Source organism: Suncus etruscus, chromosome 2, assembly GCF_024139225.1.
Source record: "Suncus etruscus isolate mSunEtr1 chromosome 2, mSunEtr1.pri.cur, whole genome shotgun sequence".
NCBI lineage: Eukaryota > Metazoa > Chordata > Mammalia > Eulipotyphla > Soricidae > Suncus > Suncus etruscus.
This window is the reverse complement of record NC_064849.1, coordinates 17,974,520-17,986,710: the sequence shown is the minus strand read 5'-3', so window position 1 is coordinate 17,986,710 and position 12,191 is coordinate 17,974,520. Positions and strand designations below refer to the sequence as shown.

Sequence of the window (12,191 nt, the reverse complement as noted above, 5' to 3'; positions counted from 1 at the left end):
TTTAGTATTGGAGGATGTCAGGATCTTTCTCAATGTGAAAAATCAGTATGTGAACATTTTAAACTGTCATTAGAGAAGTTTTCCATAATAATATTGAACACTAGGTGAAACATTGGAATGCTACTCTATGCCAGTATTTGGACTTTTGGTGTTATCTCAACAGCTAGCTCTAGCCCTCTTAAACGAAACATTTTATACTTCCTTACCATGGAATTGGGTGCTATCATAGGATAGAATATAATTGGCTCTGTGTCTCATTCGTAAAGCAAATAAAAACCTTTGGCTTACTCTTGAGAAAAAATAATTCACACAAAAGAAGAATGGGAAAGTGTCTATGTGGACTGTTAAGTGTTGGATTCTGAACCATGGTCCTGAGCTGGACTGTGTGGGTTCCCAGTCCCTTCTATTGGGCTTCCTCTCTGCCTCTTCTCAGGCCATTCACACCTCTGTCAAGAGTAAAATTCCCTGCGTGGTGGTAGAAGGCTCTGGCCAGGTTGCAGATGTGATTGCCAGCCTGGTGGAGATGGAGGACATCCTGACATCGTCCATCGTCAAGGAGAAGTTGGTGCGCTTTCTGCCCCGCACGGTGTCCCGGCAGCCTGAGGAAGAGACAGAGAACTGGATCAGATGGGTAAGTTGGGAAAACCTTGGAGGGCTGAGTAGTTTAGGCAAGCGGGCAAAGCAGCCTCTGTCTCTGACATTGGAACAGCTTCTGGCCCACATTAGACTTCTTGCTGGAAATGGAAGTTCACCTAAGTTCAATATCTCACCATGTCTCCCTACCTGATGAAGGTCAACATGTAGGTTTAAACTTGGAACCGTGCATTTGCAAAGCTCTTTTTTCTCAATTCACAGACGTGGAACTTCTATGTTTTGTGTGATGAGGGTGGAAGAAAGCAGAAATCCATGAAGTGCAATCTTCACTAAGTCTGTTTTTAGTAGAGACATGGGACTGAGGGTAATTTCTTAGGAAGTTCCCTGACACATGACTCACATAGAATCGTTAGCTCAGTAGGTGTCTCTCAGAATACCCATTAGGTTCTTAGCTCAGCTTCTGGGAGTAAGCCAAAGAGTGCTGGGCTAGCTCATTCTCTCCTGTGACTCATATAGTCTTGAACTCAGTTGCTTACAAGCTCATATGCCCCAACAGAGAATTTCCTATCAGCTTACTCAGGAATGGGGTACTTACTCAGATTGGGGTACTTTAAGGAGCATGTGCTTCCCTGGGATACCAGGCTATCTATGGATAACAGGAGTCATATAAATCCTAGATCCCATTTTATCAATAGAATCTTAGGGTAGAATTAACAGGGAGAATAGAAATATTCCAACCAGATTGCCTTTTGGGCAATATTCCACTGTGTTTGCAAATGAAGTTGAGAGGGAGACTGAAAATGTCGGAGTCATTTTTGTGCTCCTGCTAGCCTGTGACATCATTTTATTGACATTAAATTCCTTTATTTCAGTAATTTTATATCAATAGCATAAAATCACCAGTAAATAGAATTTTAGGATAGATCAGAAAGCGTGAATTAAAACTTCTGCAACTTACCAGAGACTCACTTGAATTATTTTGAAACTATACAGACTCCAAGTAAAAGGCTGGAAAACAATATAATAGGAAACATTAGCCTAAGAAAGGCTGGGACAATCTTATAGTTATATCAAACAAACTTCCATGTAAAAATTAATAAAATACAGAGAGACTTTAAAAAATTTGTTTATTTTGGGGCCATATCAGGTGGGTGCTCAGGGGTGCTCAGTGCTCCTGGCTCTGCACTCAGGGGACCATATGGTATGCCAAGGATTGAACCTAGGTCATCTGTGTAAAGTCAAGTGCCTTGCTCCATATAGGGACATTTTATCATGATCAAGAAGGCAGCAATCATAGATACCACATGACAGAATATCAAAATTGCCTTCAGCATATCTGATAGCAATACAATAGTACTTGTAGATTTTATTTCAGATCACCATTTGACATATCAATCAGAGAATTAAACAAGAAAATAGGGGCTGGAGATATAACACAGCAATAGGGCATTGGCCTTGCATGCCACTGACCTGGGAGAGACCCGAATCCCATGGTCCTCCAGCCTGCCAGGGGTGATTTCTGAGTGCAGAAACCAGGAGTGACCCCTGAGTTCCACAACCAACCAACCAACCAATCAATCAATAAAATTAAAAAAAAAAACAAACAAGAAAATAACAGCCTTAAAGAAAGGAGATGGACTTATATTGGTCTGAATAGAAATGGGCTTTTTATTTTTATTACTTTAATTATAGAAAATGCATCACATACTTGACATAGTTGACCATAATCATTTGTGTTAAGATAAGTGAGAGAAAAAAACATTAGAAAAATAGAAAGAAAAAAATAAAAAAGAAATAGAAGAAAGAAAATAAAAAAATAGAAAGAAAATTTAGTGGTAAGCAAATTTGTGAATATTATTGTATCTTCAATGAAGTCATTAAGACAATGGCAGAAGATTTAGTAAGCTCTTGTTAGCTATTAAGTGACCTCAGTTACACATTGACATCTAAATTGTTGTGCTCCTATGGGGATGACAGCATCAAACAAATGAAGTTGTCCAGGAATTCAAATACTATTACTGATACTAGATTTTGTAGGGTGTATTCTCAGCTGCTAGACTTTCTGGAAGAAGGAAGATGTGTAGGGAGGTGCCCGCACTAGCTCAAACAACAAAAACAGCAACAACAACAAAACCCCTGGTGATATCAGCCCATATACTGGCATACCTAAAGTTTGGTTAGAGTGATATCTCCACAGAGAATCATAAATGAGTGGTGAGGGAGGGCCATAGGCAAAGTGCTGAATATGAGTGATAGATGCAGCAGGTGTGGCTTTGGCAGGGCAAGGGCTTGGTCTTCCATCTGCTCCCAAGATTGACAGCTTTTAGCTGCATCAGTGTACTCATGATTTTTAATATCTTGGTTTATATATCTTTCAAGAAAGAGTTAGTCTATGGAGCCAGCCCAGTGAGAACATGGCGACTGCATTCATAGGTGTGGTAAAAGATGCTAGGTCTCCTGAAAGAAGAAAGATGTGGTGTGATGTGATGTGAGTGTGTGTATGTGTGTGTGTGTGTGTGTGTGTGTGTGTGTGGTGCCTTCCTACACTTGATTCTAAAAAAAGTCCTAGAGATATTAGCCCAACTACTGGCATATCTAAAGTTTTTGTCAGTTTTGTGTTTCTGCAGAGAATCATAGAGTAGTGGTGAGAAAGGGCCATAGGCAAATGGTCTGTGTCATTTTTTAAAACCAAATTTGGTCCAACGAGATCCTGGGACATAAGAGGAGCAATTAGCTCAGCTTTGCTAGCTCCTAGATATTGTAAAGGAAGCCAGAGCTTGGGGGACCCATAGTTAGTGAAATACTGGTGCCAACAAGGCTCTGACACCAAAGGCCTCCATGTACTTTCCTCCAAAATTACAGCGATTTGCAGACTTAAGACCTAAAATAAATAATGTTTGTGGTTTAATGTGCAGGTTTGTGCTTGTCTGGCATCTTTGTCAGCACTTTGAGTGGCTGACATAAGAGTCAGGGAAGTGGGTTCAAACATTAGTGTATTGGAGGCAAAGTTGGAAGGTGGAGATTAGGGGTACAGCAAGTACTGAGATCCTCCTAATGCAGAGCCTACAAATGATACAGGTGTACCTCCAGACAGGATGCATTTTTTACTGCTCACCTTTTGGACAGTACCATTAAGACTGGGAGTCTGAAGCAAGGGTAAGGAGCAGGCTTCAAAGGAGACAAGCAGGAATGGACTGGTAGGACTCTCTCAATCAAAGATAGTCTTCATATCTCACACTCCAACAATAAGTAAAAGGGTGGAAATATTGGGGCCCCAAATATTCTGGGGGATCCTTCTGCATGGAAGTATCTGGGTAAGGAAAGGAAATCTTCCTAAAATTGGAGTCATGTTTGTAGTTCTTTACATTTTCAGTTGATTCCAAACATATTGTAATCCTCCATCCAAATAAACATCATTGTCAGACCATGTGTGTTGAGCATTATTTCAGGGTTGTCATTGTTTATGATGGATGGAATAAATTCTATTATTCTGTCAATGCTCTCATAGCAGTCGACCTATTAAAGATGGCATTCGGCTGTTTTGTGACTTTCCTCTTACTCTTATGCAAGTTAGCTGATCCTCAGGGTCATGCCTTTATGTGTGTCTCCCTACTGTTTAGGAAGGACTTTGAGTTATTCTTCATAAAAATGGTTACAGGAACTCAAATGAGATTGCTGAAAATCAAATTTGTTTCCCTTTCAGTGATTACATTCTCCTTTCTGGAGCTTGCATCTAAACCATAATCATATCTAATATGCTAATGAAATATTACAATTTTCATTATGTTCATCAGGAGATATACTTCAATACTACAACTCAGTCATGAATTTTAATCATGAGATTATGGGGAGTTTTTCAATTTTTTTTCGGTTTTGAGTCACACCAAGTGGTACTCAGGATTATTCCTGGCTCTACACTCAGAAATTACTCCTGGCAGGCTCAGGGACCATATGGGATGCTTGGGATCAAACCTAGGTTAGCCATGTGCAAGGCAAATGCCCCACCCACTGTGCTATCACTCTGGTTCCTATGAATAGTTTTTCAATTGGCATAGTTTCTCCAAAGATCAAACTCCAGGATAGAATTATTAGTAAATAAAAGATACAGTTGACATGCATTTGAACAGCCTCCTAATGTCAGTGTGGTTGGCCTCATCCATCATTCGAATATCCAACCTCATACTTAAACTCCCTAGAGATCCACAGTCATACCTTGATCTTCTGCTTGCTTCTTGCTTCTTCTGACTCCATTTCTCATTAATTTGTGACTTCCTAATGCTCCCCCAAAATCTGAGAAACTTGTTATCCATTCTCTTCAAACTCTTCCATTTATTCAGTGAGTGTGTTCTTTGGCCTATCCCCCGAAGAAATCAGCTCTAAGCACACAGTAACTGAAAAGGTAGCAGAAAAATCATTAGTATGGAGTGAGTATGTGATATAACAGGATTTCAAGATAGAATGGGTATTTGGAAGAAGGTGAATGGATAGAGAAGAGCCTTTGGCCTGGCATGGAAAAATAATCTGAGGATGAGGCAATTTGAGGGGTGAGGTTTGGGATTGTAGAAGTAAGAGAATGTGCAAAAGCTTTTTGGTAGGAGGTAAGTATGAACCAGGGTGGCAATGAGGCATGATGGTTTGAGTGGAAGCTGGAGTTGGAGGGCTGAAAGTTCGAGATGCTTTGCTTCTTCCCTCTTTAAATGAAATGGAAATTAGAATGCTTAAAGTAGGGCAAGAATGTGGTCAGGCCTGGGTGCAGAAAAGCTTAGATAGGTTGTGCAAAGGGAAACAGGATCAGAGGGGACAGAGCACAAAGAAGTGGGACACTAGTTAGGACTCTCAGCATTTCTGGGTCCCATCAGTTTTCTCCAGATCCACTCATTTAGCTTGTGATCCAAGTTCCCCCTTTGGTATGTAACTGACCAGTTTCCTCAGCGCTGTATATAAAAAGGGCTTTCCATACTCTTTGTATGCTCTTTGCTCCTTTGTCATAAATTGTCCATTAATGGGAGATTTATCTGTGAGCCCTCAGTTCTATTTCATTGATGAGTGTTTGTCTCTAGTCCAATATCACACTCTTGATGACCATAGTTTTAGAGTAGGTTTTCTATGCTTTTTCTCAGGAATGCTTTGACTATTCTAGGAGGTATTTTGTTCCACACAAATTTTAATTGTGTGCATATTTTTGACTTGAAAAATGCTGTTGGAATGTTAGGAGGGATTACGTCAAATCTGCTTTGAGTAGGATGGTTAAACTTTCTTTCCTCTGTCTGTGCAAATGCTTCAGATACAAGGTGGTTTTGGGGGGATAACTCTTCACGCTATCCCTTTCACCATCCTGATCAAACACTCCAGTTTGTGTTTATTGTATGGTTTGTATTTATTTTACCCCCAATCCTTGATGCTGTGTAAAGGCCTTAGGTCCCTCCTGTCCAGAGAATGGCACCTCTGATCTCTTGGGTTCCTGAATATTTCCATTGGTTAGCATCAGTTTCTTCCTAGCTTGACTAGAGCCTGCCCATCCCCAGACAGACTCTCATTCCAATCCTCACTTCCAAATTTGCCAGGAAACCCCATGCCCCACCCCACCACAGACCATACCCAGTCTAAGGAAACCAGAGTCCCTTCTGGACAAGACCTCAAATTACTAGACTCCCACTCAGCTCACTGTTAACCACTAACCCTTGGAATTGGAGGCTCTGCTCACTCTCTGTCGCTAAGATTAAAAAATTGCAATTAAACATTGCAGAAAATCACACAATAATGCCACAGTAAATCCCTTCTTTATCTAATCTCTGCTCACATTGATCGTCTGCCTGGAATTTAAGCCCTGATGATCAGATGGGTCAATTTCTATGGTTTTCTGTGACCCATTTCTCATTTGTTCTCTTTGGAATAATCCTTAGCAATCCTTTTTTTAATAAAAAAAATTAAAGGCTGGGGTAATAGTACAGTGGGTAGGGCACTTGCCTTGCACATGGCCAACTAAGGTTCAATCTCTGGCATCTCATATGGTCCCTCATGCACCAGGAGTAATTCCTGAGTACAGAACCAGGAGTAAGCCCTGAGCATTGCTGGGTGCAGTTCAAAAACAAAACAAGAACCAAATCTTGTAAGTTTGCTTCCTAACAGTGAGCCATTTATACTCCACATGCCTAAGGTCAATCCACTGAGCCTTTTGTTCTCTAAATGTCTCCAGCTTAAAGAGATTCTCGAGAGTGCTCACCTATTAACAGTCATTAAAATGGAAGAAGCTGGGGATGAAATTGTGAGCAACGCCATTTCCTATGCCCTATACAAAGGTGAGTACCAAGAGCTACTCTTGCAGCTCTGTACAGCTTCCTGTGGCTCTTCTTGGCTGGCTTTTATTTTGAAAAGCGATTTTATTAAAATACAATAATGCACTTCATTATAATGGTCAGAGACCAATTAGCTTAGCATATCTGTTTTGCCAACTTAAATGGTCTTGGCTATGTTTTTTTTTTTTTTTTCTAGACCACATATTTTTAGGTCTTAAGAGACTGGTTAAATGCATTCACAGTTCTTTTTCTAACCATGCTTTGTGATCTTTCCCTGAGTCTCAGACTCCTTTGTATACGTGATGAAAGTTTACATCTGTATTCTGGAGTTCCTTATATATGTTCATACACACATACTCCATACATGGCATGCCATTTTGCATTCAATTTTAGGGGGTTCCGGGTGTTTTGGGATGAATGAGCTCAGGTTGCAAATTCTAGACTATGACCTTTGTCTCTTAGAATTCCATCCAGGTGGGTTGGGAGATGAATAGATTCTTGGCAAAGGCTGATTTACTTGAATTGAGATGCCTGATTAACCTATCTACAGTGTCAGAGGCTTCTAGAATTGCAGCGTCAGCTTTAGCTTCTTATTAAGTTCGTTCTAAGTGTGCTTGCAAGGCAGTTGTTTATAGTGATGTTAAAATAAAATGTATTATCTTTGAAAAAGACAAGTGGGACATGATTATAATACAGCCCATTATTTCAAGTGGTAGCCATAGTTTAAGTCAGATATGGTCTTTGCAGTAGAACATAAAATGGAATCTGAATTGCAAAGCCATGAATCTATGGCACCTAATATTATGAACTGGAAAGGCAGAATGATCACCTACATGACCCTCATTCTCTACTTTGGGACACATAAAGCATGAACAGAGGGGAGATGAAAACAATGGCTTGGAGAGTCTTAGTCTAATGAGAGCTCACAAATCTTAATCAAAGGCTTTGATAATTAGCTAGAGCTAATGGTCCACTTCTTGTCTTTCTGGACCTTTGGTGAGTTTGTTGTTTTCCTGCCCTTCTTCAGCCTTTAGTACCAATGAGCAGGACAAGGATAACTGGGATGGACAGCTGAAGCTTCTGTTGGAGTGGAACCAGCTAGACCTGGCCAATGATGAGATCTTCACCAATGAACGTCGCTGGGAGGTAACTCAGAAAGTCTCTGGGTGGTGGCTAATATACTTCTGACAAGTCTTTGGTATGAGACCTTGGCAAGGACAGAACTACCCTGTACATCCATGCTGCCAGCTATTTTTTTCGTCTTTAAGACTAATGAAAATATTGACCAAGCAGGTTGCTTGGGAAGAGAGAATATAATAAATGCAATAGGTCAGTAGGTTATCAACCCACCAGCACCATGCAAAACTTGGAGCCCAAGCTTTGGGAGGTGCTTCTCTCTGATGTAGAGGCCCAGCTTTCCTATTGTGATTGGTTAGGTGAAAATATGGGGAAAATATGTGAATGATACCTAGAGAGGTTTATCGAGAGTTTTACTAGAATGGTTCATGTTACCTTATCTACTAGAGAAGTTTTGATAAGAAAAACAGCAGCATTGGGGCCGGAGAGACAGCATGGAGGTAAGGCATTTGCCTTGCATGCGGAAGGACGGTTCTAATCCCAGCATCCTATATGGTCCCCCGAGCCTGCCAGGAGCGATTTCTGAGCATAGAGCCAGGAGTAACCCCTGAGCACTGCCGGGTGTGACCCCCCAAAAACAACAACAACAAAAACAAACAAACAAAAAAAACACAAGAAAATCAGCAGCAGCATAATGCAGAAGGTAAAAAGTCCCATTTTTGCCCTCTTGAGTACTGCTGAGGTGCCATCAGCCACAAGAGCACTCACTGATGCCAAGAGCAATGGAGACAGGTAGGCATGAGGGCTTTGCAAGGACTTGTGCTCTTTTGAACCTGTGTCAGAGTTGAGAACAGAAAGTGACTTTGTTTAAGGATTTAGTTAAAGGTCTTCGAGAACACAACTCAGCATGGAGGTGTTGATTTGTATTTTTCATCCCTGGAAGTCAGATTCAGCAACACCTGTGGGTCTCTTACTGTCTCATCCAAGGATGGAGATTTGATTTATATGAATGTGATCAATTTACTAACAGAATGCAAAGAAAGTAATGGCTTGTGGAATTATAAATTATTTATTCCTTCAGCACTCTTGTGTTTGCAGTCCAAGGTCTCTATTACGTACTCCCAGGGCTTAGTTGAGGGAAAGTAGAATAACAAGTAGATAACTGAATGGGTCCCTTTCTGTGAAACCTTCTGTGGGAGTCATGTGAGATGGTCTGAATAAATTTAGGCATGTCAATTAAATAGCCCATTGTATTAATTTGGTCAAGTGAAGGTCAAGGTCAAAGTGAAGGCCTTTAGGCATGAGAGATAAGAGATTAGAGTTAAGAGCTTGCCCATTTGGATGATATAACCTCAGTATATTAAGTCAATTTGGGTTTATTTTAATTATATTTATTTGTTTGATTTTTGGGCTACATCCATCTAGCAGTGCTCAGGATTTTCTCTTGGCTATGCCACACAGGGATAACTCCTGTGCTCAGGAGAGTATATGCTGTATATGGATTGAACTAGGGTTGATTTACCTATTATATTATCTCTCCAGCCCTAAATACAGTCATTTAAGAAAATTAAATTTAAATTTAAATTAAGAGTAAATCAAACAAATTAACAACAGATGTAATCATCAAAAGTCATTACTTTCTTTTGTTTACCACATTTAGAAACCATGGTTACAAGGTTGTTCATGATTCAGTTGTCTTTATTCATAATTGCAAAGTTGTTCATGATTGAGTTTCAATCATGCAATGTACAACACCCTTCACCAGTGCACATTTCCCTCTACCAATGTCCCTAATTTCCCTCCCTTCCCCTCACCTGCCTCTGAGGAAGACATCTTTCTTTTTTCTTTCTTTCTTTCTTTCTTTCTTTCTTTCTTTCTTTCTTTCTTTCTTTCTTTCTTTCTTTCTTTCTTTCTTTCTTTCTTTCTTTCTTTCTTTCTTTCTTTCTTTCTTTCTTTCTTTCTTTCTTTCTTTCTTTCTTTCTTTCTTTCTTTCTTTCTTTCTTTCTTTCTTTCTTTCTTTCTTTCTTTCTTTCTTTCTTTCTTTCTTTCTTTCTTTCTTTCTTTCCTTTCTTTCTTTCTTTCTTTCTTTCTTTCTTTCTTTCTTTCTTTCTTTCTTTCTTTCTTTCTTTCTTTCTTTCTTTCTTTCTTTCTTTCTTTCTTTCTTTCTTTCTTTCTTTCTTTCTTTCTTTCTTTCTCTCTCTTTCTTTCTCTCTTTCTCTCTCTTTCTTCCTCCCTCCCTACCTTCCTTCCTTCCTTCCTTCCTTCCTTCCTTCCTTCCTTCCTTCCTTCCTTCCTTCCTTCCTTCCTTCCTTCCTTCCTTCCTTCCTTCCTTCCTTCCTTCCTTCCTTCCTTCCTTCCTTCCTCTCTCTCTTTCTTTCCACTTTTTGCAGATTTTTATTTTTTTTTAAATAATAGCTTTATTTAAGCACTATGTTTACAAATATGTTTGTAGTTGGGTTTCAGTAATAAAAAGAACATCCCCTTTCACCCGTGCAACTTTACAACCACCAATATTCCCCATATCCCTCCTCCATACCCCCCATTTGTATTCGAGACAGGCCTTCTACTTCTCTCACTCATTACCATTGTCATGATAGTAGTTAGTGTAGTTATTTATTTAACTTCATTCACCACTCTTTGTGGTGAGCTTCATATAATGAGCTCTTTCTTCTAGCCCTCACCTCTATTGTCTCTGGGAATTATTAAAATAATGTCTTTTATTTTTCTTAAAACTCATAGGTGAGTGAGACTATTCTGTATCTCTCTCTCTCTGACTTATTTCACTCAGCATAATAGTCTCCATGTCCATCTATGTTTAGAACAATTTCATGACTTCATCTCTCCTGAAAGCTGCATAATATTCCATTGTGTATATGCACCTTAGTTTCTTTTTTTCTTTTAGATTTTGGGCCATACCCAGTGCTTCTCAGGGGTTACTCCTGGCTATGCGCTCAGAAATTGCTCTTTGCTTGGGAACCATATGGGATGCAGGAGTGGGGATCAAACTGTGGTCCACAGTTTCTTTAGCCATTCATCTGTTGAAGGGCATTTTGGTTGTTTCCAGATTCTAGCTATTGTAGATAGTGCTGCAATGAATATAGGTGCAAGGAGGCCATTTTTGTATTGTATTTTTGTGTTCCTAGGGTATATCCCTAGGAGTGGTGGTATAGCTGGATCATGTGGGAGATCAATTTCCAGTTTTTTGAGGAATCTTCCTATTGTTTTCCATAAAGGCTGGACTAGACGACCTTCCCACCAGCAGTGAATGAGTTCCTTTCTTCCTACCTTACTGCCAGCACTGATTGTTCTTGTTCTTTGTGATGTGTTCCAGTCTCTAAGGCATGAGATGTTACCTAATTGTTGCTTGGATTTGCATCTCCCTGATTATTAGTGATACAGAGCATTTTTTTTTCCATGTGCCTTTTGACCATCTGTATTTCTTCTTTGAGGAAGTGTCTGTTCATTTCTTCTCCCCATTTTTGATGAGGTTAGAAGTGTTTTCTTGTTAAATTCTGAAGTATCTTGTATATCTTAGATATTAGCCTCTTATTTGATGGGTTTTGGGTGAATAGTTTCTCCTGTTCCATGTCATTACCCAGTTCTTGTCAAGAGTGATAATTTCCAATTATCATTGTCATAGTGGTCCCTTCTTCACTCTGACTACACTCCCCTACTATTTGTGACAAACTTTCTGCCATGACTGGTCCTCCTGGCCTTTGTCTCTATTATCTTTGGGTATTCACACAATACTATCTTTTTTTAATATATCCCACAAATAAATGTGATCATTCTTTGTCTATCCCTCTTCCTCTTACTCATTTTATCTTCCTCTCTCTGAATTATTTATTTATTTATTTTGGTTTTTGGGCCACACCTGGTGATGCTCAGTGGTTACTCCTGGCTGTCTGCTCAGAAATAGCTCCTAGGCACTAGGGACCATATGGGACACCGGGATTCGAACCAACCACCTTACGTTCTGGATCGGCTGCTTGCAAGGCAAGCACCGCTGTGCTATCTCTCCGGGCCCATCTCTGAATTATTTTGATCAGAAAATTACTCTTCACATCATTCAAATATAAACAATTTTCATGATTTTATTTCTTCTAACAGCTGCAGAGTATAAAAATTTTGCACAAATTTCATGGGTAGGTGTACAGTTTCTTTATCTACTCATTTGTTCTCAGGTACTAGGGTTATTTCTAGATTTTGGCTATTGTGAATAGT

General features: G+C 39.7%; 1 protein-coding gene across 1 annotated transcript in view; it reads left to right on the top strand.

Annotated features, from left to right (window-relative positions):
• The window catches only part of TRPM8 (transient receptor potential cation channel subfamily M member 8), a 69,351-nt gene that overhangs the window by 15,994 nt on the left and 41,166 nt on the right, over positions 1–12,191 (top strand). The window contains exons 8-10 of the mRNA XM_049769300.1: positions 434–631; positions 6,791–6,893; positions 7,918–8,036. Of these exons, the coding sequence (XP_049625257.1) occupies positions 434–631; positions 6,791–6,893; positions 7,918–8,036 (420 nt within the window). The remainder of the gene's footprint in view (positions 1–433; positions 632–6,790; positions 6,894–7,917; positions 8,037–12,191) is intronic.